At 38.9% G+C, this 25235-nt stretch overlaps 2 protein-coding genes, 11 non-coding genes and 2 pseudogenes across 14 annotated transcripts; 1 reads left to right on the forward strand and 14 right to left on the reverse strand.

Annotated features, from left to right (window-relative positions):
• The first annotated feature begins 547 nt into the window (after window positions 1-547).
• LOC104451784 (cytochrome P450 71A1) lies at window positions 548-5133 on the forward strand. The gene is made up of 2 exons (XM_010066373.2): window positions 548-1474; window positions 4513-5133. The coding sequence occupies exons 1-2, from the start codon at window positions 548-550 to the stop codon at window positions 5125-5127; spliced, it is 1542 nt and encodes a 513-aa protein (XP_010064675.1). The 3' UTR covers window positions 5128-5133.
• A 1312-nt stretch (window positions 5134-6445) lies between these two features.
• LOC104449153 (protein RCC2 homolog) lies at window positions 6446-15264 on the reverse strand. 2 transcript variants are annotated; one of them, XM_010063191.3, is made up of 16 exons: window positions 14767-15263; window positions 14473-14534; window positions 14316-14383; window positions 13356-13477; window positions 11734-11839; window positions 11594-11645; window positions 11204-11321; window positions 10993-11023; window positions 10885-10908; window positions 10669-10793; window positions 8976-9057; window positions 8334-8456; window positions 8207-8260; window positions 7853-7922; window positions 7246-7282; window positions 6446-6995 (listed from the first exon to the last, which is right to left on the reverse strand). In XM_010063191.3, the coding sequence occupies exons 1-16, from the start codon at window positions 14957-14959 to the stop codon at window positions 6703-6705; spliced, it is 1560 nt and encodes a 519-aa protein (XP_010061493.1). In that variant the 5' UTR covers window positions 14960-15263; the 3' UTR covers window positions 6446-6702. The 2 variants fall into 2 exon arrangements, with proteins under 2 accessions (XP_010061493.1, XP_010061494.1); XM_010063192.3 differs by lacking the exon at window positions 8207-8260 and having other exon boundaries at window positions 14767-15264.
• Window positions 15265-20168: 4904 nt separating this feature from the next.
• LOC120295121 lies at window positions 20169-20287 on the reverse strand. Its single transcript, XR_005552488.1, has one exon. It is a non-coding gene; the product is annotated as a 5S ribosomal RNA (ribosomal RNA).
• A 295-nt stretch (window positions 20288-20582) lies between these two features.
• LOC120295168 lies at window positions 20583-20695 on the reverse strand (annotated as a pseudogene).
• Window positions 20696-20987: 292 nt separating this feature from the next.
• LOC120295165 lies at window positions 20988-21104 on the reverse strand (annotated as a pseudogene).
• A 320-nt stretch (window positions 21105-21424) lies between these two features.
• On the reverse strand, window positions 21425-21541 carry LOC120295141. Its single transcript, XR_005552508.1, has one exon. It is a non-coding gene; the product is annotated as a 5S ribosomal RNA (ribosomal RNA).
• Window positions 21542-21834: 293 nt separating this feature from the next.
• LOC120295098 lies at window positions 21835-21950 on the reverse strand. The gene has a single exon (XR_005552465.1). It is a non-coding gene; the product is annotated as a 5S ribosomal RNA (ribosomal RNA).
• A 290-nt stretch (window positions 21951-22240) lies between these two features.
• On the reverse strand, window positions 22241-22357 carry LOC120295126. Its single transcript, XR_005552493.1, has one exon. It is a non-coding gene; the product is annotated as a 5S ribosomal RNA (ribosomal RNA).
• A 291-nt stretch (window positions 22358-22648) lies between these two features.
• Window positions 22649-22767, reverse strand: LOC120295155. The gene has a single exon (XR_005552521.1). It is a non-coding gene; the product is annotated as a 5S ribosomal RNA (ribosomal RNA).
• A 293-nt stretch (window positions 22768-23060) lies between these two features.
• On the reverse strand, window positions 23061-23179 carry LOC120295133. Its single transcript, XR_005552500.1, has one exon. It is a non-coding gene; the product is annotated as a 5S ribosomal RNA (ribosomal RNA).
• A 293-nt stretch (window positions 23180-23472) lies between these two features.
• On the reverse strand, window positions 23473-23588 carry LOC120295159. The gene has a single exon (XR_005552525.1). It is a non-coding gene; the product is annotated as a 5S ribosomal RNA (ribosomal RNA).
• A 295-nt stretch (window positions 23589-23883) lies between these two features.
• Window positions 23884-23999, reverse strand: LOC120295160. Its single transcript, XR_005552526.1, has one exon. It is a non-coding gene; the product is annotated as a 5S ribosomal RNA (ribosomal RNA).
• Window positions 24000-24293: 294 nt separating this feature from the next.
• On the reverse strand, window positions 24294-24412 carry LOC120295015. Its single transcript, XR_005552383.1, has one exon. It is a non-coding gene; the product is annotated as a 5S ribosomal RNA (ribosomal RNA).
• Window positions 24413-24707: 295 nt separating this feature from the next.
• On the reverse strand, window positions 24708-24823 carry LOC120295100. The gene has a single exon (XR_005552467.1). It is a non-coding gene; the product is annotated as a 5S ribosomal RNA (ribosomal RNA).
• A 292-nt stretch (window positions 24824-25115) lies between these two features.
• On the reverse strand, window positions 25116-25231 carry LOC120295101. Its single transcript, XR_005552468.1, has one exon. It is a non-coding gene; the product is annotated as a 5S ribosomal RNA (ribosomal RNA).
• Between the last annotated feature and the right edge of the window lie 4 nt (window positions 25232-25235).

Here is a 25235-nt window from a genome sequence, read left to right on the forward strand (position 1 = left end):
CGATCACCCTCACGGGCGAGTGCTCGAGCCTTGCTAATGGGCAATGAGGCGCGTTAAAGGTTGGTTGCTGAGTTTTGGTGATCGGTTGGAGGAAGAGGAAGGCAAAAAAAAAAAAAAAAAAAAAAGGAAAAAGAAAGAAATAAAATAAAAAATAAAATAAAATAAAATAAATAAAAGTATATTAAAATTTTAGAACTAAACTGATATCATTATAAAATTTAGGACTAAATTGGCACTAATGCAATATGTTTATGACTTTTTTTGACACTTTTCCTCTAATTTTATAGGACTATGTTTTTATGCCCTATTGGAGGATTTTTTTTTTTGTTTTGTTTTTTTTTTTTCTTTAGAAACAGTTTCTGATTTGTGAGTAACAATTATTAATATCTCTTTAAAATTTACGTACATGTATGTGACCATAATTTATAACCACCTAGCAAGAATCCGTTCTCTCATCATTTATCTTCATTCGGCGGATGGCTCCACGGACCCCCCACACGGCATTATTTAAGCAAGCAATCTCCTAGAGTTCAACGTGTGAGCCAATATGAACGTCTCCATGTCTTCCCTTCACACTTGTCTCCTCCTCTCTCTTATCCTCTTCATTATCTTCGTCTTCCTCCTGAAACACAAAAAGAACCATGCAACCGACACCACCACCCACCCGGCACCGCCCGGCCCGCGGCGGCTTCCACTCATTGGGAACCTGCACCAGCTCAACCTCTCCGTCTCTCACCACCGCCTGTGGCAACTCTCTCAGCTCCACGGCCCACTCATGTCCCTGAAGCTCGGACTCACGCCTGCGCTTGTCATCTCCTCGGCAAAGACAGCAAGAGAGGCCATCAGAGCACACGACCTCGAGTTCTCGAACCGGCCCTCCTTGGTAGGCCAGCAGAAGCTGTCGTATGGCGGCTTGGACATGGCCTTCGCGCCGTACGGCGAGCACTGGAAGCAAAACCGAAGGATCAGCGCGGAGAATCTCTTGAACCCCAAAAGGGTCCAATCCTTCCGTCCGATACGCGAGGACGAGGTCTCGAAAATGGTGGAGAGGATCTCCGAGGCAGCTGCCGCTTCTCGTTCGCAGTTGGTCGACCTGAGCGAGACGCTCTTGTTTCTCACCGCCTCGTTAATCTGCAGAATCGCTTTTGGGAGGAACTACCTTGTCGAACCCGAGCCCAGGATCCATGTTCTTAGGTCGGTGAGGGAAGCTATGGTCGTGTTTGGGAGCTTCTGTTTCGAGGACCACTTTGGCTGGGTCGGTTCGGTCGTCGATAAGGTCACCGGTTTGTCGTCCAAGTTGCAGAGAGTTTTCGTGGAGTTGGATTCGTTCTACGAGGTGATGATTCGCGACCACCTCGAGAAGAAGAGAGAGCAGGAGGATCGAGACGACTTCATTGACGTCTTGCTTCGAATGGGCGAGGATCGGTCGGGTTCGGTGCATGTCAGTAGAGATCACATCAAAGCGATGCTCACGGTAAATCTTCCGTGTCTTCTATAAGAACTTAGATCATGAGGCAATAAAAAGATTTCTCTAAGAAACGCCATGGCGTAAGTTTTTTTTTTTTTTTTTTAAATACAAGCGGGTTTAAGATTGAGATACATGTCTATTTGCATGTTCAATAGTCACCCTTAAATATGTGTTTTAATCTCAAGCCCGCTTGTGTAAAAAAAAAAAAAAAAAAAAATTGACACTGCAAGTTCACCTTATAAAAATCAGTAATGAGATGGGATTTCTATTACGTAGTGTGGCAACTTAGAGGTGACATTTAAGTACGAGAGTCATATTCGTATCCAAATAGAGTTTGCAACTTATATTAGGCCGGTTGCCATATTCTAGTGAAAATACAAGTTGCAAACTTTAACTTAAAATTGATTCCCGGGGTGTCCTGTAATTTATTTATATATAAAAAAAAGATGCCCCATACTTTCTGTTAATAAAAGACATCTTTCATTTAAAAACATAACTATATTACAGTAAAGCACACATACATAGAAACGATATGATTTTTTATCTCATAATATATCTAACGGAGTTTTATATCGAACTTGGTGAAAAAATACATCAAAATCATCAACAATCAATTTGAAATTCGCATAAATCTTAGAAAGAAAGGTAGAGGATATGCCACCAATATAAAGGAAGCCTTGCACAAGGGCTTTATCTACACTTGACTTAGAAATCATGATTACATAATCACTAAAAAATTAATGATTCATAAAATTGCTTGTACAATTTTTTTTATCCCCATATGTTATAATTACTCATATATACACACATATAAATATTTTTGGTACAGGATTTATATGACTGGGTATCCTAGAGCCTGCATGCGCTGCATACTTCTAAACTTTAGGAATTTGGAACTTATCTTTACGACTTTGAAACTTATCGATGTGTCCAAGAAATACCCAACCCCAGACCCACCCTAGCTTTGTCAGTTTGGATGTTTTCTGCTGCACGCCCCTTGCAATTAATATAGAGCGGCGCTAGATTATAAATTATGGATTCACAAATTAATTTATTAAGTGAAGTGTTATAATATGAGCAACCTTTAAGTAAATGGCATTTTTAAAGAGCCTTGCTCTTATAACGGTCTCCGTGACTTCTGAGCCGCAAATCCCACCTCCCTGGGATTGGCGACCGGTTGCATTTACTGAGATGCTTTTCACTGAGAGTAAGAGAAGCTGAGATTGGTGAAAACAGAAAAGAAATACGGTCTAATAAACTTCATTGTCACGTCTTCAAGTTCTAGGCTTTCCTCAACTTGGTAATTGTTTTTCACATATAGATAGTAAATATTATATATTCTACTAGTATGTTCCTCAAGTGATTAGGTGTACAGTGTGGATGTAATGCCATGCCTTGAAATTTTCCTTGTACTTCATCGGTTTCAAACTTTTAGAATCTGAAAATTATTTTGTGACCTTTAATACTCACCCCAAAACCAATTCAATCATGCCGGTCTCGTAGATTCTCACAACCCCTATGTATAGTGGTCAATCAAATCATGACCCTTTCAATGAGACCTGGTTCACAACTCAAATCCGTATTGGCCCAAACACTAAACCAACTCAACATTTTTAGCAGCCAGGTCTATATGCAAATGAAAGAATTCGCGGGAGGGGTCTCGAACATTTCCATTGATTTAATCCAGTAATAAAATTTTACCAAAAAATGAAATCTTACTCAAAATTTTCAATGGGTTTGCTTAAATCCTAAACCTTTATTGAAAATGTAATTAAGTCCTAACAACTAGAAAGTTTTAGGTATCGTTCATTGAAATAACTTAATTTCACTTTTTTAAAAAAATCTAGGATTTAATTGGATCAATTAAAAATTGGAGAACTTAATTGCATTACATATGTATGGTCTAAAATATCCTATACTTTTTCTCATGGTAATTTGTTAATACCACTGATGAAAAGCGATTTTTCCCTATTAGTCAGGATATAGTAAAAATTCTTAAGTATCAGCTCTTCGTTTATGTTATGTCCATTAATTTGAGGAAATAGTGCATTAGGTCATATGGCCGTCCTACTATAACACGACATCTAACGAGTCGAGAATGTGACAAGTTGGAAATCAGATATATCACCCCCAATATAAATGTGTCAAAGGTTATTGAAAAACAAAATAGATGCAGATTAGATCCAATCTTCATTGAATTCAATCGTACTCAATCAAATACATAAATAGATGTAGATCTGATAAAATGCTCGCTGATTATAATTATTGCTAAAACATGATGTAGAACGTGTCAATTAAATCAATTTTTTAGTACGACTTCTTAAGAATATTCTCATTTCCTTTTATCTGAGAATATGCTTGATAATTGTGAACAACTTTGTTATCGGACGAGATAGTCATCTGCTTTCTGAGAAAGGGTTTTATGATCGATAAAGGTACGTTACTCTCCCTATGAACAACGAATTATCATGCAAACATTTGCATTTTTTTAAAGAACTAAAATCCAAGGAAATTGACATATTTTTCTTAATTCATTTTTGAAATGCAAGTCTTACAAAGTTGGCAAATAGAATCTATAAAGATGGGAATAATATGTAAAAGTGAGATTAATTTTGATTTGAGGTGAAATATTTTGATGGCCCATGGTTCATGTATGCTCATTTGACAATGTTTTACCTTTTTCGGTTTCCAGTTAATAAGGTTATTACTGGATAATTCTTTGACAATTTTCGCAAAAAGGGAAGCATTTCCCTCAATTCATTATTGGAATTATATTCACGAGCCGTGTGAAAGCAAAAAGTTTTGACACAAGCTAGATAATCAATTAAATAAACGTGCATGTACACACACACACATAAATATTTCTTAATATTTGTTTGCAAGTCTAAGATGGATATTCCTACAGAAATTTTGTCCGTACCTGGGTAAGAATGTAGACACTTATGTTTGAATATGTCCGGTTGATCCAAAAGAAACTTTATTTCATGCATGCAACTATTCTGGTATTTGCTCGCTCATTACTTTTCTTCATTCACTCATTTCAGGACATATTCATCGGAGCGACTGACACGAACGCGGCCACGCTGGCGTGGGCAATGACATCGTTGAAGAAGAACCCCAGAGTCATGGACAAGGCTCAGCGCGAAATAAGATCGTTGGTCGGAAGCAAAGGTTTTGTGGATGAAGACGATCTTCTCTCCCTTCCATATCTCAAAGCTGTGGTCAAGGAGACGCTGAGGCTCTACCCACCGGCTCCATTGCTGCTTCCCAGAGAAACGACCGGAAGATGCATTCTAAGTGGGTATGAGATAAGACCCAAAACCCTAGTTTACATTAATGCATGGGCCATCGGGAGAGACAGCGAGTACTGGGAAAGTGCAGAGGAGTTTTGCCCCGAGAGGTTCTTGGATAGCGATGTGGATTTCAGGGGGCAAAGCTTTGAGCTCGTGCCTTTTGGCTGTGGAAGGAGAGTGTGTCCGGGGGCGAGTTTAGGAGTTGTGACACTGGAGTTGGCGCTGGCCAATTTGTTGTACTCGTTTGACTGGGAACTTCCTGAGGGAATGAAGGAGGAGGATGTGGACACCGAGGCTACGCCTGGAAATACCATTCATAAGAAAATCCCGCTTTGCCTGAGGGCCAAGGTCAAGAATTATGCCTGATAAGCATGCTTGGTGTCCAATATGTTTCTGTTTGATATGTACATATCTCGTAGAGAGAGAGAGAGAGAGAGAGAGAGAGAGAGAGAGAGAGAGAGAGAGAGTACTTAACCTTTTGTTTTGGATTGTGTTCGTTTGTTTTAAGGAAATTAAATTTCAAGAAAATGCTTCCATCCTTTCCGGTGTTTAATGCTGGAAAATTCATCCGTCATAGAATATAGTCTTCCTTGAACTGGAATTCCGCATTTAAAATGAAGGAAAATGACTTCCGATCTTTGAAAAACGGAAATCAATTTCCGCACTCTCCCATGGCATCCAATTGTTCACCACTGTCTATCTTCTTTGTTTCGCTGGCCTCATGCACCATGATGAGTGTTCTCGACCCAGATACGAGATGATTTTCTGTCTGACTTCTATCTTCTTCCTCTCAATCTCCTCCTCCTTGGCCATGAAGGTGGATAGAGCTGATCTAGACATCTCCTCGTCGTCATTGGAAATGGACTGGCTGCTCCTGAAGCTGTAACTCCCCGACACAGCTCGTTTCCGATGGTGGGCCTTGGCGTGATGTGTGGAGCTATGCCTCAGCCAGCGATGCTGAGCCTAAGAATTGGGAGTTCATCTTTTTATTTGGTCCATTGGATGAGGAGAGTAGTTTTCGTCAATACGTGTAAAGAATGTCTCACGCATTAGGGTGCTTATTTTAATCGAATGGAGAAAAGTGACGATGAAAAATCAAAAGAGAAAAAAATGAAATTATTCACAATATAGAAAGTACTTATCCTATAAAATTTAATTCAATGAAACTTTATCTGAATCTTTGTTAATGTAACAAGTGTACCACACGAATAATGCATATCTAGAACCCAAGGAACCATCAACAACCTATCAACTCCTGAAGCGTGAAATTTCAGTTTTATAAAAATAAAACCACAAATTTTTTTCTAATTTATTGTCAAATTTCAGTCGAACGCTGAAAAGTACAGCTATTTTCCAGAAATTTCTTAGAAAACGTATTTCCTGAGTATCAAATTCTTGCGGAACAAATGAAACCTACCATCATGCCATGTCCAAATTTCTGTTCCTACTCACTCAAGAATATACACAACTAGAACCCGAGGAACTATCAACAAACCATCAATATACCCAAACCAAGTACCGAGAAACAAGCTGAAACATTTCCAAAGACACAGTTGCTATACTGTGATTAAAACCGAGGCGAAGGGTTTTTGTGTTGTGGTCTGAACGCTTTTGGTCTCCAATTTCAGATTGGAACGTGGCATACAGTAGTGCATCACAAAACATAATGGAGATCAACGACAGCTGCAAAAGTGTAAAATTTCCTTAAAGAAAGTATTGTGGTACGATTAATTGCTCAAAATCAGTACAGGTCTTTCACACTCTCGACACTTGCAAGGAATAATCGATGATCTGGGACTCGATTCTCTCCAGTAAGCAAATACCAGATTGCCGATGGATAAATAAACAAGAATGCAAGTACATGGCCAAAGCGAGAAAAGAATAGCACACCTCTCGTGAATGAGACAAAAACAGTCACTTTGACAAAATGCAGTGCACGGCTTACAATTTCCTAGGCCTGCCCCGCTTTCCTGGTTTCGCTTGACTCCTCCCAGCACTTTTTCCCCCAGTTTTAGCACCACCACGGCCCCTACTTGAAGCCTTCCCGCCGCGTCGACGTTTTGGATTGCTCTGCCCATTCTCCTGATCACTATTATCAGAATTATCATCACCCTCAGCTTCATCTTCAGAGGCTGAGTCTTCTTTTGACTTGTTCCTCTTACCAGTCGCTTTAGCAGCTTTTTTACTGCTGGTCTGCTTGGCTAGTGGTGTTTTATTCTTGGGTTCCTCGCTTCCTATGAAACGAACTAATAAATTAGTGGGCTTGAGTGCTGCAGATTCCCAGGATGCTGACAATAGTTAGATCAAAGACAGAAAAATAATATATAGGCTCAGTTTTGCATGAAAATTGAACCAGTGCATGTGAAGTAGATGTGACAACTGCAAGTCCTTTTGATCACATCTGTAAACTGAAATCTCATTGCAGTTCACTATAATAACCATATTTTACAGACGGAACCCTATTGTTTGCAAATCAGCATATACCTTCTTCAGCAGCAGCTTTGCCATCATATATGTCCAGCTGCAAAACGGAGAAATTAGAGGGCTTTAGTTTTGCAGTTATCAGCAACACTCAGCAGCAGCAGCAGAAAAAGATAAAATCATTAAAAAAATGTCATCATACTGCTGCCTTGTTTGACTCAGAGCCTTTTTGAGGTGAATTGACCATGGTTTACAAACTTTGCATACTGAGACTTCTAAACAACTAGTCTCGAGGAGGCAGCCAAAGGTACCTCTTCTCTGCCACTTCTTATACTTTGGTTTTCTCTGCTGTCTTAGCTTCTGGGGGAAAAATTAAGAACTGACTATGAAAGCCATAGTAGAATGTGCAAGGCTTCCTTAGCTTCCAGCCTCCACGAGGGACTCCGGGTTTCTTAAGTTAAGAAGGGAGGGGGAACAGTAATATTTCTACAAGCCATACTAGATCAAAATAGAAGATTTAATGGCTGAAAGCCAGCCAAATGAAGTTTTGAAGCATGCATCAGTTGTACATGATCAATTGAAGAAACTTAAAAGAACAAAGTTCAATAGTCCAACCACCACAAGAAAAGGCATGAAAATAACTCTTTCCAGGTTCAGAGAATCCAGGTACCTCATCTAGACGATCGCCAATGTTTGCTCGATCAACTATAACCATTGAATGGCCCATACCACATGCAACGCTACAACAGAAGGATGATCTATCAGCAAAACATAGGCAGATCATTCTACAATATTAAGTTCTTCATTATCTTAATGATGGAGATAATGTGGATCCTTCCTTATTTGCCTTAGTGAATTGAGTAAACCAGAAAGGCTTTCCCCTTTTTTGAGGTTATATCACCCTAAGAAAGCAGCGCTTCCATAAGATGTTCACCAAATATTAATTGCAAAAATTACAAATATAAGATCAACACAGTTTTGAAACAATAATTGCACAAGCAATATAGAAGGTATCTCTACTCACCCAATTACATGCATTCCCTCCAGTATATCTACCTTCTTGGGAATAGCAGAAGATCTAAAGAATATTCATAATTGCTGATCAGCATTTGAGAAGAAAAAAATAAGTTGTGAGAAGAGACAGAACATACTTCTGTCCATTGGGGCCGTATCCAAGCTCTCCATTTTGAGCATGGCCCCAACTTATGCAGGATGTATCAGCACCAACAAAGTAATGCATATTACCAGAATCCATGCAGCGTATATTCCAACCACTGAAGGAAACAAGAACTAAAATTAATATAACATGGCAGCCATAAGTACATGAATATTCTTTCACATCAAGGTGCTTCTAACTATTCACTATGATGTCATAATCCTAAGTTATTATTAATGTTATATTCCGTAAACACCTGGGGAGCTTTGAAAAAGCACTCATGAAGATTGAGTTGCATAATACAAGTTGGCAAGAAACAACAAAAGCTAGAACTCCATCAATCAAGCATGATTTCCTCAATCGCAACTCAACCCATTTACTTCCCTTGCCAGTAACAGAAAAGAAGAATCATAAGGCAAGATAATTTTTGTCTAGGAAACAGAAGCAATGACAAAGAGGAATGTGAATGACCAAATCAGACAGCTAAGCGCACACTGTAAAATCAACAAGAAATTATTTCCTTCCACCATCTACATAATTAGGCAAGTAGATGATGAACAGAACCTCAAGGTCCTACAGTAAATATAAGCAAAAAGGCAAAAATACGAAGATGAAATGAAATGGCAAAGAAAAGAACCTCAAATCCATAAGTGGTTTAGGATACATCCAATCATCACCAGTATTCTTAATTTTTCCCCACATATATAGCTGTCCTCCACCTGAAAAAAGAAAAAGGAGTCAAAAAAAAAAAAAAATTGCAGAAGGTGCAGCAGATTGACAGACATAAATATAGATGTATCTTACACTCTCTCTAATTCAATTTTTTTTTTTAAATAAATGGGCATCTAATAGAAGTGTATTCATTTTATAAAAAAAATTGATTTTGGTTTAAATGAGCCCCATATTTAGATAGGAGTAGCCATTATACTCATGTTAAGTTACAAATTCTGTCCCCCAAAACAGGCTACAAAACATGAAATGACACTCTGCACCTAAAAGGTAGTAACTATTTAGAGCACTATCATGAGATGAGCCCTTCTCCAGAGTTAACAAGATAATAGTTTGAGAAATTTGATTATAATAAAATGGAAAGCCTGATGGAAAGGGAGGTTTCACTAGAAATGGATCAGCAACTAATTAAGGATTTGTACTATAACTGGGAGCTACTTTTCTAAGAAAGCTTAGCCCTGCTTCTGTGGACAGTAATTAATGGCCTAGTCATGCCTGGAAAAAGAAGCATAACAAGGGTGTGTTATTAGTAAACTCCGAAACTACTTTCCAAATTATAAATGGGGAAACAATCAGGGAAGCAGACAGCAACTGCAGTCTGATGTATCCATCTGTGAGCTTCTACAATGGAATTGGCACTTGGAAGTTCACTTAAAGAGAGGGAATCTGTGTGCCCCTAGGTTGGAGAACTACAATTTCAAAAACAATTGAATTTTCGAATTTATCTGAACACCTCAGATGTCTAAAAGTTATGTTTGTATCAATAAAATATGTTTTATCCCCACGTATTAGCCCAAAAGAAAAGACTGAAGTTATTAACAATGTCTAAAAGTTATACTACTGCAACAAACTGGCCAATCAGTATGGCCAAGAAAAAAGAATCAGTAAATTATCTTAAAATTTCAAACTAATAATCTGAGATCAAAACATACACCATTCGATCAATCACCAGATCTTCAAATATTTAAGTTTAAAGAGCATAAAGTTTAATCACATTCCAAAGAGTCGCCTTATCCTACTTACTTTTGGACAAATCCCAGTGTCCTACTTTATTCATGCACATTATGCTACTCTCCAATGGGAATCCATAGAAACCCTAGTGCATGACAGCTGAATGTGAATGAAAATATTAGTCTTCTAAAAGAAGCATTGGATGGTGACCATTGACATCTAAGAGACCATACAAGGGCATGACACCTTAGGGCCTGTTTGGTTAAGCTTTTTAAAGCAAAAAACAACCTTGTGCTTGCTTCCCTACCAAAATATGCAAATATTATCTAAATTATAAACAAATTATATGTGACTCTAGGTGCCAAGATTTGTAAATTGTGAAAGTTTCAGATGTTTCAGGTTAAGAAAAAGTTCGTATATCGCAAAATTTAGATCAAGCAAAAAGCAAAAGGTAAAAGTCTCCCCTAGTCAATTCAGTAGATTGTCCCAAATTACATATCCTCTTTATTAAAGTCACAAGTACAGACAACCAATTAGAAGGCTAAATCCAGCTCCAAGTTCTGATAGAATCCAAAAGGCCAATATGTTGTAAGACCAATAAAATAATAGTTTCAGCATCCAATTTAAAGGGAAAAAATGCAAATAAGTACCTGCAGTACAAGCTGAATTAACAGAACCTGCAGAAATTATCGCATCAGGTGGCAAGACATTATGCTTCTGGAAGATATCAACACGACGAGGGAGCCACTCATCCTTCTGCTCTCTGTGCCCAAGCCTACAAGACAGCACTTAGACAAGCAGTGACCAACAAAAGCCAGTCTTCCAACAGAAAAGGTATAGCTCACAAAATAATTTAAGGAACCAACCTGCCATAACCACCAAAGCCCCACCTAAACAATTTCAACCACAAGTTACTCTCCATATCGCAGATATTAAACATAATGGTAAAAGATAGAGGTACAAGTGATGCATACGTGTAAACACAGCCATTTGAGTCTACAGCCACTGGAATCCCGAAGAAGGACATGATAAAAGAAAACTTGGTTAGAGAATTAAGATCAATCATCAAAACGTGCATTGCATCAACAAGTGTGTTAAAATCAAAATGTGCGTCACATAACAAGCTTGCATAAGAATGTATCATCTTTGCACATGCAAGGGGGAAGGAAAGAAAGTTCACACTACCTGTGTGGTTTGTTCCACAAGCAACTTTGACAATCTTTTCCCCAGCCAGAGTTACAATTGCCTTTGGGCGTGGTTGGGCTTCATAAGCCAATCTCACAGAGCTATCTTTAGTATTATACTGCACATGCAAGCATAGGCAACATCAAGCAACAAGTCATTGTGTAAAGGGTAAAGAATGAAGTCAATATCCAAGAGATTCGTGGAATTTACAGTCCCTGATAATGAAATATACAAATTGTTGGTTATATTTGGAATTTCTGCCACCAGACGCCCAAAATAGTATTGACAGTACAACTACACAGCTTCTCTTCTAACCATGTTTCGCTACAGAAGCAAGAGATTCTTGAAAGACAATATCACCAAACAGAAAATTCAGTTCCTTTTAGTTACCTCATTGTCGGTCCCATGCCCAAGTTGACCATATTGGGGAAGGCCTGCAGTTCTAAAATCCAAAAAGATCAAGACATACTTCTAAGTATTGGAAATCACAAAGGTAAGAATACCCATTCAAGATATTCAACAAACCCTACAATATAGAAGCTCCTTCTACAGAAGATAACCAAACAGTGAAATCCGCCCCACAAGCAGTAGTTTTAACCTCAGTCACAAGACAACGAACAGGGGATGCTTCAATTTCTACAAAGAGAAAGCAGCAAAAAACAGACTCCTGTCAATTTAACAACAAAAACAAGTGGAAAATTTTCGAACAAACTTGAAAATACAAGATATTAAAGAAAAAGCAGCAACGATGATGCTTTAAGCCTTTCTCATCTTCCTCCTCAACAAGAATATATTCACACAGTTTATGGACATTAGATTCTTCATTTCCATCAGACCTGCATATCCTCTACAAGGCTACTCACAGCACTAACATTTATTGAAATATAATAAAAATAAATGTAAGACATACATACATACAATATTGTGGTTAATATCTATCTTACAAAATTACCCATATGCATAAAAGAACTACCAATGAATTCAACCAAGTATAACTATAACTGTAAAAGATATTCATGAGAAGGAAACACAACTTATCAAGCAAAACTAAGAGCTTGGTCCATGTAGTAAAGCCACATAAAGCAGATAAAGACTATAAATTCATGCCTTGCCTATTCCAAAGTCTGACTCTTGATCTCAAAACATAAAAACAAAATGGCGTTATAGACGCAACAGTTAAAACAGGCAATGAGAGAGATTCACCCCAAATGGCATGAAGTTTCAATTAATCGAGATTCCTCTATAGCATCTGGTCTCAGGTGATGGAGACACTTTTTAAGCAGGCTCAGAAGCAAGTAACTACAGATATAGATCTACATTCCAGGATACAGTATTTCTTTAAAACCAATCAGCACATTCAAAAACCAAATTAACCAGAATTATCAGGCCACAGAAAAAAGAAAATGTAATACAGACTACCAAGTATGTTAACACACTGAAACTCTGGCACCATGCACTGCGAGCGAGAGTCCTCCTAAGGGGGAAGACAACTTCAGAGAACCCCACATGAAGTTCAGTATAATGGGGGAAGAATTATCAGAATCACAAATTTATTCATAATACAGGTCACAACCATAATCAACATGTAGAAGAACTCTTAATAACATAGAGATGATCTCCTTAGATAAAAAGAATTGATAGGGGATTCTTTATCTCCCCTTTCCTCATCATTCCAATTCATTAAATATAGATGAATTATCCCCTCCTCAATTACGCATATCCCCCAACACAATATAACAATACTTAGACTAAATGAAGACAACACAGAGAATGTAGGTTCCACAACATTAACTGTGTTTATAGCCAGCAATTGAAAGAACTTCCTCTTAAATGGTCAAAGTTTTACTAGTTACAAACTCAATGAATATTCAACGAAGATAATTGTCTAAATCTTATTTGAAAGTGATGATACGATAGCAATCACCCTCTCCTAAATGACACACATCCCTTAACACAATATAACAATGCTTAGACTGAAAAATAAAAACAACACAGAGAATGTAGGTTTCGCAACATTGACTACATTTATAGCCAAAAATTGAAAGAACTTCCTTTTTAAATGGCAGAGGTTTTACTAGTTTACATACTCAATGAATATTCAACGAAGATAATTGTCTAAATCTTATTTCAGAGTGGGGATACAATAGCCTACCATTTCGCACAGAACCAGATCCCAGCTGTCCATGTTTATTCCAGCCGAAAGCAAGTGAATTTCCATCATCAGTAACCACAACAGTATGGCTCCTTCCTGAACTGGCTTTAACAATATTGTACCTTCAACACAAGGACTGTCACGATTTAGACAGACAGAAAGTGACTGATAAAGTGTCCAGTATTGCTCCATGTAGTACGGAACATGACTAAAAGGAATTCACTGGGCACTTCCTCACCACTCACCAAAAACTTTACAAACTCATTTTATGGTACTCATAGGTCTTTATTGACATCTGTTTACCATAAGTTACCTATCTCACTAAATTCCCTGAGTTAAGTTCCAGTTCATATAGCACAAAAATCCTAGAGATCCAATAAACCAGGGCAAAACCAGAAGAACCCATTCACCTTCTCTTGACATTTCAAATAACTGGTACCCAAATTCACACAACTAGGCAGGAAAGCCATATCATGAAACCATAACCTTAATTTTTTTTTCCCAATATATAAACAGCTAAGACAAGAATTCTACGATAATTAAATGTTTGTTGCCGCAGCCTCCACTCTACTTATGAAAAGCAATATTAAATACATTCAGTATGGCAGAATCACCCACACTGACTAGTTAGACATCCTTATGCCAAATTCCTCTTCCTCTAGATTTATCATGAGCCTAAGTTTACAAAAAGAAGTTTCAGGAGTGCACACTTCCTAATTCATGAGGAAAGGGTTTAGCTGTTGCTAGGCATGCCAAACATTACCAACCTAAAAAAAGCAGCCTTTATAGGTTCGACTAACATCAAGGATTCAAGTAGCCCAAAGATATATGCCATTCCTATTATTCAAGACTGCAAAATTTCGTGGATCCAACAACTAGTTTGCCCCAAATATGTCAAATGAAACAGCAAAAAGGACTCTGCATAACCAAACCACAAACTGATAAAAGAAGATGGCACACTTTTTAAGTTCAGACACGATTGTGGGTCGATCGCGCTGAATGGTATCTCCATGACCTAGCTGCCCTTTCTGCAAAACCAAGTTCCCAATTCATCAATGACAAACCGCCAAAATTCCCGCGAAACACAAATGTCTAACAAAGTATAGGACTAACGCGCCTCATTTCGACCCCATGTGTAGCACCTTCCCTCGACATCTAAGGCCACGCAGTGACAAGACGCTGCACAAACATCCAGCAACAAGGCATCAGAACCTGCTCGGGGAAATATCCAGGAAAGCACAAACCCCAAAATGTTCTTTGAACAAAAGTAAAACTCAAAGACAAACGAAAAACCAAACCGAGTAACTACCACCGGCGACTGAAAACTAAAAACACCCAAGTCAAACACTAGACGTAAACAAGATTCAACTTCGCAGACCGCATCACGGAGCTTCAAAGGTCAGAACTTAACTGCAGCCAGAGGCGACGAAACGGATACTAACGCCGACGAGAGGACGGAGCCGAGTCGGGGAGACCAAGTTGCCATCCACGATGCCCTTCTTCCGACCAAGAGTGTCCCAGCACGTGCCCCCGCAGAAGAGCAGCTCTCCCCCTTTCACCTCCGCTTCCCCCTCCGCCTTCTTCTCCTCCTCCGCGGCCGACATTCCTCCCCGTCCGGTTTTCCGCTCAAGAAAAAGAGACCACGAGGGGCGGGCGCGGGGGAGGGGGATCCAACGGCTAGTATTTGAAATCTGGGTCGATCGACGGCCGGGGAGGGCCAAAATTGGCGGGAAAGGGTGGGCAACGGCTAGTAATGGCGGATCGGTGGCGTTCGGAGCTGCTCCTGCGACCGAGCGAAGGAAGATGACGAACGGGCGAAGGGAAGAGGGGATGGAACCCTAATTCAAAAAGGAATAAGAAAAGCAAGAGGCTGCAGGAAATGGGGGATAAAAAAGCAATCGCTTGTTGGGGTTTCCGACTTACGAGAATAGAGCTCGCTCGCGCATTAGTTAAAGGCGAAAAAATAAATAAATAAAATAAATTGGGGGGAGTGAGCGTGAAGAAGGATATACCAAGTTGCTTTATTTTACTTTTAATTTCGTTTTCCGGGTAATAGAAAACTCTTACTTTCCCTCTTTCTTTTTTTAGTTTTTATTATCGTCCCTTGTTCCTCACCTCCATCCCCTCATTTTGTCCTTTTGCACTTGTCGCCGGGGGCTTTCAACATGTTGCCGAGCTCGAAGTGTCGAATGTCATAAATTCGGGTTCGATGATACCATAACACGAATTTTCTAAACTTGCATATTCTGCTACGGAGACAAATCATCAAATAATAGTATATGGCCATTTCTAATTTATTATGAGAATAATAATCTATCATGAATTATAAAACATCAAATAACAAATAATTATAAATTATTATTGAGTCAACTTCTTCAAGAATTTATGGTTCACAACAAACTGTTATTCTCCGAGTAATCCAAAGATTGATATATTAATAAAATCATAATAAAATAAACAAAATAAGGAAATAAATGAGACATCTGATTTACGTGATTCAATTAATGTGGAGAAAACTGTAAAGAATTTCAGTGCGAATTATGTGATATAATAGTAGTTACAACTATACTTAGGTCATTTAAACACTTTTAGTGTTATCCAAGCTCTACTAACATAGTGTTTAGTTCTACAATTTTTCACAATGTAATCTCTTAATCTCATAAAAAAATTAACATATCTCACCGCAAGATTTATATGACTTGAACACTAAAAATTCAGAGTCTTTTGGATGCAATTATAAATAAAGCTTTGCTGCACCCACGAGATCCGTTGCACTTTCTATTTGAAGCATCACGGCATATCCGAACCTCAGGAGACTTTCCTCTATCTCTTTGACTTCAATTAGGATTTTATTTCCCTTTTTTTTCTTTCTCTTACGCAATTTGGTCACAGGTCCAGAATTGGCTTTCCAAATTCAGCCCATTTCTTCAGCGCGCGGCATGAAAATTGATTTCCGTAATTTCCTTTTTTCTGTTTTGCTTGACTGACAATATAGGTTTGACTGAGACTATACCGAGCAAGAAAATATGATTTCCGTGTCATCCCACCGCAGACATCCATAAATATTCAACTTGTCTTCGATTGGGTTTCGTTCATGGAGTCAAACTCAAAAGATTTCTTAACACATTCAGCGATTATTTTTGTGGTTATAATAATTTTTCCAAAAATAGTGCAAATTCGATTGGACTCGTCACTACATTGAGTTGAGTATTGACAAAGCTTAAATTCAACTTGAGTCTGACTCGACAATATACTCAAGTAGCTTGAATTTGAGCTCAACTTGAAGTTAAGTGCATCAATCTTAAGATCGAGCTGAACTCCAACTACTCAGGTAGTATACTCCGTTTCACACCTAGTCAATTATATTTAGATTATTCTCTTTTTTTCTTGTTCTGGTTGCCATCAAATGCCTCTAAATATTTTTAAGGTACAACAATGTACTGTACCACTTCATTTTTTACGACTCTTTAGTCTTTACCACTTGATTATGATTAATCATCCTACCATCGTAAAACAATTTTACGACTGTTATGATGTTTTTATATTTGATTATTACGGATGTCTGTAACATTGTACAAAACATTCGAGATATCATAGAATTATTTAAATAACCTCGAGGTCAGGTAATGTGCTTGGAGGGAAAGCAAAAGAAGAGTAATGCTACAAGCCCTTAACTTTATTGAGAAATCTATACGAAATGACGTGGCTGCCCGTCATTTGGTATTTTTATGGTCAACAAGAAAATAAAGTAAAGAGTGAAAAAAGAAAACATTTTGACCCAAAAAAGAGAGGAAACACAACCCAAATTAAGTAAGAGAATCCATAAAAAAAAAAAAAAAAAAAAAAAATTACTTTCCTGTGTCGTTCATCCCTCATTGGTGGATAAAACATTAATAACTCGCTTGTTCATGCATCTGATGAACTCCTGCTTCCATTAAAATGATCAGAACCCCTTCAACCAAAAAGGCCTTTAAAGGATCGCTTTTCTATTTTCTTTTTATGCAAATATTGGGAAAAACTTTAAGTAAGGAACCGAAATATTCTCATTTTCTCAAATAAAGGCATGGAGTTGATTGTTTCAAATAAGGATCTAAAATGGTTATACCATTATCAAAGATTCCAAATAAAGAAATTCATAAAAGAAAAAAAAGGATAAAACTTATTAAAAAAAAGAACCGCAAAAGCCCTCCGCTTGTGGTTGTCGCCCCACTGTTGATGTGGTAGCGGTTATGAGTGGGAGGGGCAGCCCTCTCTATATTTTTTCTTTTTTAAAAAATTCATTTTTTAATTTATAATTTATAATTTAATTTAATCAAAATTTAGGTTAAAATTATTTTTTGACAAAAATGTCATTGATCAGTTGGAATATTTAGCTGGCTGGTAAGGTTTGGCCTTTATTTGAAATATTCATAGCCACTTTAGGCCATTATTTGAGATTGATATGACCACTCAATACCCTTATTTGAAATAAAGTTCACTTCGGCTTCTTATTTGAAAAAATAATGGCATTTCAACCTATTATTTGGAATTTTCCCTGAATATTGATTAACGTTCATAGCTTCCCTACTTGTTTTTAAGGGTTCTAAATTTTAGAAGAGAGGAATAGTCTAAATTTGAGGGTCAATGAATTATTAGATCAACAATTTCTAGGTTGGTAAGCCTTGGAGAGCATGCATCTATGTTAGTTGCTTATGCTATAAATAGACATACAAAGCCCAGAAAAACGTCAGATATGTATGATTTGAGAGTGCTTAGAGAAATGCAAGGTGGAAAAATCGGGATGAATCATTACTTACTAAAATCTTTTGCATGAAGACTTGCTTGTAAATGTACAATTTTTTTTTTTTTTATAAAAGAAGGTCCATGAAAACACGAGAGACTTTGGTGTGTTTGGCACAGTTTTGCCAAAAGATTTTAAGCCTCTCAAGACCCTTGTGCTAAAGTCAAGGCATTTGGCAACCCAATCGCAGAGGTCAAAGTTCAGCTTTATAAATGTTGACAGCCTGATAACTTGGGATTGACATTGGCTTTCAGCATTTCAAAAATGCTACTTTATGGGTTTTAATGAAGTTATTTTTCTTCCCATCTTGTGCTCGCTAACATTTTCGTATTGCACTCTTGCTCTCATGAAACAATGTTCATCTTCTCCTTCTCTGAAACTATGTCCCAAATCTGGAGGTTCTCCATCTCTAAAACAATTCATTCGAGCAGCAGGTTTGGAGCTTCGTCGAGGTTGTATAAAGGTGGCTGAGGGTAGCCAACGGTTGTGTAAGGTGTCAAGGGTCGAGGTGAGATCTGGATTAGTGTGCCGAGGTTGTGCAACCCTCACTTCACCTAGCCTAAGTTGCTAACGTTTACAAAGGGTGCCGATGGTCAAGGTGATTTGGTTACTGAGGGCGGCTGAGGTCGTTGAGGTTGCATGACCTTTGCATGGCCTCACCTCGGCTACTTGAGGTCGCACAACCTCTCGACCTAGCCTCGCTTGGCCTCTTCGACGAGTCAATCACGCTGGTAGGCTGGGTGATTCATTCCATGTAAGCATCGAATGTTTCGCATGGCCTCTGCAACAATGGTTGCCTATCCATTCTCCGATAGCCATGCCTTTTTTTCCCTTTGTTTTTTTTTTTTTCAAAACCGCTTTACAAAAAAATAAAAAAAATACCCAACTACAGGTAGCACAGTTGATATGAGTTTTCTCCCTCATCGCAAAAGTCAAGGGTTGGAACCCTCTTATTGCTAAAGTGTCTAGAGTGGGGGGTCCTAGTGTTGGGGTCTTGGGCTAATCTTCCCAGAGGTTTACGTCTAAATAGTGGCTTGTGGTGAGACCCGACGGTGCCATCGGGTACTAGAGGGTTGTGTGATCCCTGAAGGATGATTTCCGGTAGTTCCTCGATCAACAAAAAAAATACAAAAAAATTATTAACCAAATAATATTTTATTTTGAGTAAATGTACTTGTAGAGAAAAAATCTTTTGGAAAATAATTTTGCATTTCCTCCGTTTCATAGAAAATGAATAATTTATAAAGGATTTTTCTAAATGATCACTCGTATCATTTAAGAAAAATGAATAAAAAATATTTACTGTGCAGTTGGTTTTTGCTTTGCCACTGTTTGGCTTTCCCCTGTTCCTGTGTAGTTGGTTTTCTTTTACCTTGGCACCCTTCCACTTACTCTAACTATTGTCCTTGTGAGTGCAAGTTCTTGGTGCCGAGTTTTTGCCGTATAGCGTTCTTGTTGCTTTTGGCTTAAGTCAATATATATATATATTATATATATATATATCTTACCTTTACAAAATATATATATATATATATTTACACTATAAAATAAAATGTTTATATATAAATTGTTGTTGATGATGAAGATATTTTCCATTGGCTAATTATTTCAAATAATATAAGTGATCATTTTTAGAAAAATATTTTCCCAAATCATTTTTTTTGTGAAGAAATAAAGCCTAAGTGTGAATTTTTAAGCAAAAGTTTAGTACGTGTAGCATTACTTTAAAAGGGAAGGTGACAGTAGTGTTGGTTAAAAAATGGGTAATGACATGGGTGTTCCTTAGTGTCTTTGTATGGTGATGGTGTTGAAGATACTAAATCTAAGCACGCATTGCACACCGGGTAAGTAGTAGTTACTGGAGAATGAGATTACGATGTGTGCTCATTACTTATAATAATGCGACATTCAAAGATCAACTGTCGTGTTATTTACACATATAGAACGACGTCAAAATAAAAATAAAAACGAAAAAGAGGGGTGCAACACGAGGACTTCCCAAGAGGTCTAAAATAAAAATAAAAAAAAAAAAAGGGGTGCAACACGAGGACTTCCCAGGAGGTCACCCATCCTAGTACTACTCTCGCCCAAGCACGCTTAACTTCGGAGTTCTAATGGGATCCGGTGCATTAGTGCTGGTATGATCGCACCCGTCATGTTACGCATTGCAAACTTATTTGAAGCAAAAGCCATTTCTCGTCTTAAGAAATGTCCAGAGAGTTCTACTTCCGGCTTTCGAGGAGCCGTTGCGCAATCGCCGGATAAATTAACGATATATTAACTTAGAAACAACGGAAAATATACGGAGAACTTTTAAAAACCGTTTCCCTCGATCGAAATCTCGACTCGGGAAATCGTCAATATAAGAATATAAAACGAAATCAATCTAAAATCGATCGAAATGTCGACCCGGCAAATCGTCAAAATAAAAATAAAAACGAAAAAGAGGGGTGCAACGAGGACTTCCCGGAGGTCACCCATCCTAGTACTACTCTCGCCCAAGCACGCTTAACCGGAGTTCGATGGGATCCGGTGCATTAGTGCTGGTATGATCGCACCCGTCATGTTACGCATTGCAAACTTATTTGAAGCAAAAGCCATTTTCGTCTTAAGAAATGTCCCAAGAGTTCTACTTCCGGCTTTCGAGGAGCCGTTGCGCAATCGCCGGATAAATTAACGATATATTAACTTAGAAACAACGGAAAATATACGGAGAACTTTTAAAAACCGTTTCCCTCGATCGAAATCTCGACTCGGGAAATCGTCAATATAAGAATATAAAACGAAATCAATCTAAAATCGATCGAAATGTCGACCCGGCAAATCGTCAAAATAAAAATAAAAACGAAAAAGGGGTGCAACACGAGGACTTCCCGGGAGGTCACCCATCCTAGTACTACTCTCGCCCAAGCACGCTTAACCGGAGTTCGATGGGATCCGGTGCATTAGTCTTTGGTATGATCGCACCCGTCATGTTACGCATTGCAAACTTATTTGAAGCAAAAGCCATTTCTCGTCTTAAGAAATGTCCGCGAGTTCTACTTCCGGCTTTCGAGCCGTTGCGCAATCGCCGGATAAATTAACGATATATTAACTTAGAAACAACGGAAAATATACGGAGAACTTTTAAAAACCGTTTCCCTCGATCGAAATCTCGACTCGGGAAATCGTCAATATAAAATAAAACAGAAATAAATCTAAAATCGATCGAAATCTCGAATCTAAAATCGTAAAAAAAAAAATAAATCCGACCCGGCAAATCGTCAAAATAAAAATAAAAACGAAAAAGAGGGTGCAACACGAGGACTTCCCGGGAGGTCACCCATCCTAGTACTACTCTCGCCCAAGCACGCTTAACCGGAGTTACGATGGGATCCGGTGCATTAGTGCTGGTATGATCGCACCCGTCATGTTACGCATTGCAAACTTATTTGAAGCAAAAGCCATTTCTCGTCTTAAGAAATGTCCGCGAGTTCTACTTCCGGCTTTCGAGGAGCCGTTGCGCAATCGCCGGATAAATTAACGATATATTAACTTAGAAACAACGGAAAATATACGGAGAACTTTTAAAAACCGTTTCCCTCGATCGAAATCTCGACTCGGGAAATCGTCAATATAAGAATAAAAAACGAAATAAATCTAAAATCGATCGAAATCTCGACCCGGCAAATCGTCAAAATAAAAATAAAAACGAAAAGAGGGGTGCAACACGAGGACTTCCCGGGAGGTCACCCATCCTAGTACTACTCTCGCCCAAGCACGCTTAACCGGAGTTCGATGGGATCCGGTGCATTAGTGCTGGTATGATCGCACCCGTCATGTTACGCATTGCAAACTTATTTGAAGCAAAAGCCATTTCTCGTCTTAAGAAATGTCCGCGAGTTCTACTTCCGGCTTTCGAGGAGCCGTTGCGCAATCGCCGGATAAATTAACGATATATTAACTTAGAAACAACGGAAAATATACGGAGAACTTTTAAAAACCGTTTCCCTCGATCGAAATCTCGACTCGGGAAATCGTCAATATAAAAAAAAAACGAAATCAATCTAAAATCGATCGAAATCTCGACCCGGCAAATCGTCAAAATAAAAATAAAAACGAAAAAGGGGTGCAACACGAGGACTTCCCGGGAGGTCACCCATCCTAGTACTACTCTCGCCCAAGCACGCTTAACCGGAGTTACGATGGGATCCGGTGCATTAGTGCTGGTATGATCGCACCCGTCATGTTACGCATTGCAAACTTATTTGAAGCAAAAGCCATTTCTCGTCTTAAGAAATGTCCGCGAGTTCTACTTCCGGCTTTCGAGCCGTTGCGCAATCGCCGGATAAATTAACGATATATTAACTTAGAAACAACGGAAAATATACGGAGAACTTTTAAAAACCGTTTCCCTCGATCGAAATCTCGACTCGGGAAATCGTCAATATAAGAATATAAAACGAAATCAATCTAAAATCGATCGAAATGTCGACCCGGCAAATCGTCAAAATAAAAATAAAAACGAAAAAGAGGGGTGCAACACGAGGACTTCCCAGGAGGTCACCCATCCTAGTACTACTCTCGCCCAAGCACGCTTAACTTCGGAGTTCCGATGGGATCCGGTGCATTAGTGCTGGTATGATCGCACCCGTCATGTTACGCATTGCAAACTTATTTGAAGCAAAAGCCATTTCTCGTCTTAAGAAATGTCCGCGAGTTCTACTTCCGGCTTTCGAGGAGCCGTTGCGCAATCGCCGGATAAATTAACGATATATTAACTTAGAAACAACGGAAAATATACGGAGAACTTTTAAAAACCGTTTCCCTCGATCGAAATCTCGACTCGGGAAATCGTCAATATAAGAAAAAAAACGAAATAAATCTAAAATCGATCGAAATCTCGACCCGGCAAATCGTCAAAATAAAAATAAAAACGAAAAAGAGGGGTGCAACACGAGGACTTCCCGGGAGGTCACCCATCCTAGTACTACTCTCGCCCAAGCACGCTTAACTTCGGAGTTCTGATGGGATCCGGTGCATTAGTGCTGGTATGATCGCACCCGTCATGTTACGCATTGCAAACTTATTTGAAGCAAAAGCCATTTCTCGTCTTAAGAAATGTCCCGAGTTCTACTTCCGGCTTTCGAGGAGCCGTTGCGCAATCGCCGGATAAATTAACGATATATTAACTTAGAAACAACGGAAAATATACGGAGAACTTTTAAAAACCGTTTCCCTCGATCGAAATCTCGACTCGGGAAATCGTCAATATAAGAATAAAAACAGAAATCAATCTAAAATCGATCGAAATCTCGACCCGGCAAATCGTCAAAATAAAAATAAAAACGAAAAAGAGGGGTGCAACACGAGGACTTCCCGGAGGTCACCCATCCTAGTACTACTCTCGCCCAAGCACGCTTAACCGGAGTTACGATGGGATCCGGTGCATTAGTGCTGGTATGATCGCACCCGTCATGTTACGCATTGCAAACTTATTTGAAGCAAAAGCCATTTCTCGTCTTAAGAAATGTCCGCGAGTTCTACTTCCGGCTTTCGAGGAGCCGTTGCGCAATCGCCGGATAAATTAACGATATATTAACTTAGAAACAACGGAAAATATACGGAGAACTTTTAAAAACCGTTTCCCTCGATCGAAATCTCGACTCGGGAAATCGTCAATATAAGAATAAAAAACAGAAATAAATCTAAAATCGATCGAAATCTCGACCCGGCAAATCGTCAAAATAAAAATAAAAACGAAAAAGAGGGGTGCAACACGAGGACTTCCCGGAGGTCACCCATCCTAGTACTACTCTCGCCCAAGCACGCTTAACCGGAGTTACGATGGGATCCGGTGCATTAGTGCTGGTATGATCGCACCCGTCATGTTACGCATTGCAAACTTATTTGAAGCAAAAGCCATTTCTCGTCTTAAGAAATGTCCGCGAGTTCTACTTCCGGCTTTCGAGGAGCCGTTGCGCAATCGCCGGATAAATTAACGATATATTAACTTAGAAACAACGGAAAATATACGGAGAACTTTTAAAAACCGTTTCCCTCGATCGAAATCTCGACTCGGGAAATCGTCAATATAAGAATAAAAAACAGAAATAAATCTAAAATCGATCGAAATCTCGACCCGGCAAATCGTCAAAATAAAAATAAAAACGAAAAGAGGGGTGCAACACGAGGACTTCCCAGGAGGTCACCCATCCTAGTACTACTCTCGCCCAAGCACGCTTAACTTCGGAGTTCTGATGGGATCCGGTGCATTAGTGCTGGTATGATCGCACCCGTCATGTTACGCATTGCAAACTTATTTGAAGCAAAAGCCATTTCTCGTCTTAAGAAATGTCCGCGAGTTCTACTTCCGGCTTTCGAGGAGCCGTTGCGCAATCGCCGGATAAATTAACGATATATTAACTTAGAAACAACGGAAAATATACGGAGAACTTTTAAAAACCGTTTCCCTCGATCGAAATCTCGACTCGGGAAATCGTCAATATAAGAATAAAAAACAGAAATCAATCTAAAATCGATCGAAATCTCGACCCGGCAAATCGTCAAAATAAAAATAAAAACGAAAAAGAGGGGTGCAACACGAGGACTTCCCGGGAGGTCACCCATCCTAGTACTACTCTCGCCCAAGCACGCTTAACCGGAGTTCGATGGGATCCGGTGCATTAGTGCTGGTATGATCGCACCCGTCATGTTACGCATTGCAAACTTATTTGAAGCAAAAGCCATTTCTCGTCTTAAGAAATGTCCGCGAGTTCTACTTCCGGCTTTCGAGGAGCCGTTGGCAATCGCCGGATAAATTAACGATATATTAACTTAGAAACAACGGAAAATATACGGAGAACTTTTAAAAACCGTTTCCCTCGATCGAAATCTCGACTCGGGAAATCGTCAATATAAGAATAAAAAACGAAATAAATCTAAAATCGATCGAAATCTCGACCCGGCAAATCGTCAAAATAAAAATAAAAACGAAAAGAGGGGTGCAACACGAGGACTTCCCGGGAGGTCACCCATCCTAGTACTACTCTCGCCCAAGCACGCTTAACCGGAGTTCGATGGGATCCGGTGCATTAGTGCTGGTATGATCGCACCCGTCA

Source organism: Eucalyptus grandis, chromosome 6, assembly GCF_016545825.1.
Source record: "Eucalyptus grandis isolate ANBG69807.140 chromosome 6, ASM1654582v1, whole genome shotgun sequence".
NCBI classification, from domain to species: domain Eukaryota; kingdom Viridiplantae; phylum Streptophyta; class Magnoliopsida; order Myrtales; family Myrtaceae; genus Eucalyptus; species Eucalyptus grandis.

Bases quoted from the DNA above. Each gene is read 5' to 3' on its own strand.
- LOC104451784 (XM_010066373.2), top strand. From the start codon at position 548: ATGAACGTCTCCATGTCTTCCCTTCACACTTGTCTCCTCCTCTCTCTT. The intron at 1,475-4,512 runs GTAAATCTTCCG...CACTCATTTCAG, and splicing joins ACATCAAAGCGATGCTCACG to GACATATTCATCGGAGCGAC.
- LOC104449153 (XM_010063191.3), bottom strand. From the start codon at position 14,959: ATGTCGGCCGCGGAGGAGGAGAAGAAGGCGGAGGGGGAAGCGGAGGTG. The intron at 11,322-11,593 runs GTAACTAAAAGG...TTGCATGTGCAG, and splicing joins GGCATGGGACCGACAATGAG to TATAATACTAAAGATAGCTC. The intron at 6,996-7,245 runs GTATATGCTGAT...TTCGTTTCATAG, and splicing joins CAAAGCTGCTGCTGAAGAAG to GAAGCGAGGAACCCAAGAAT.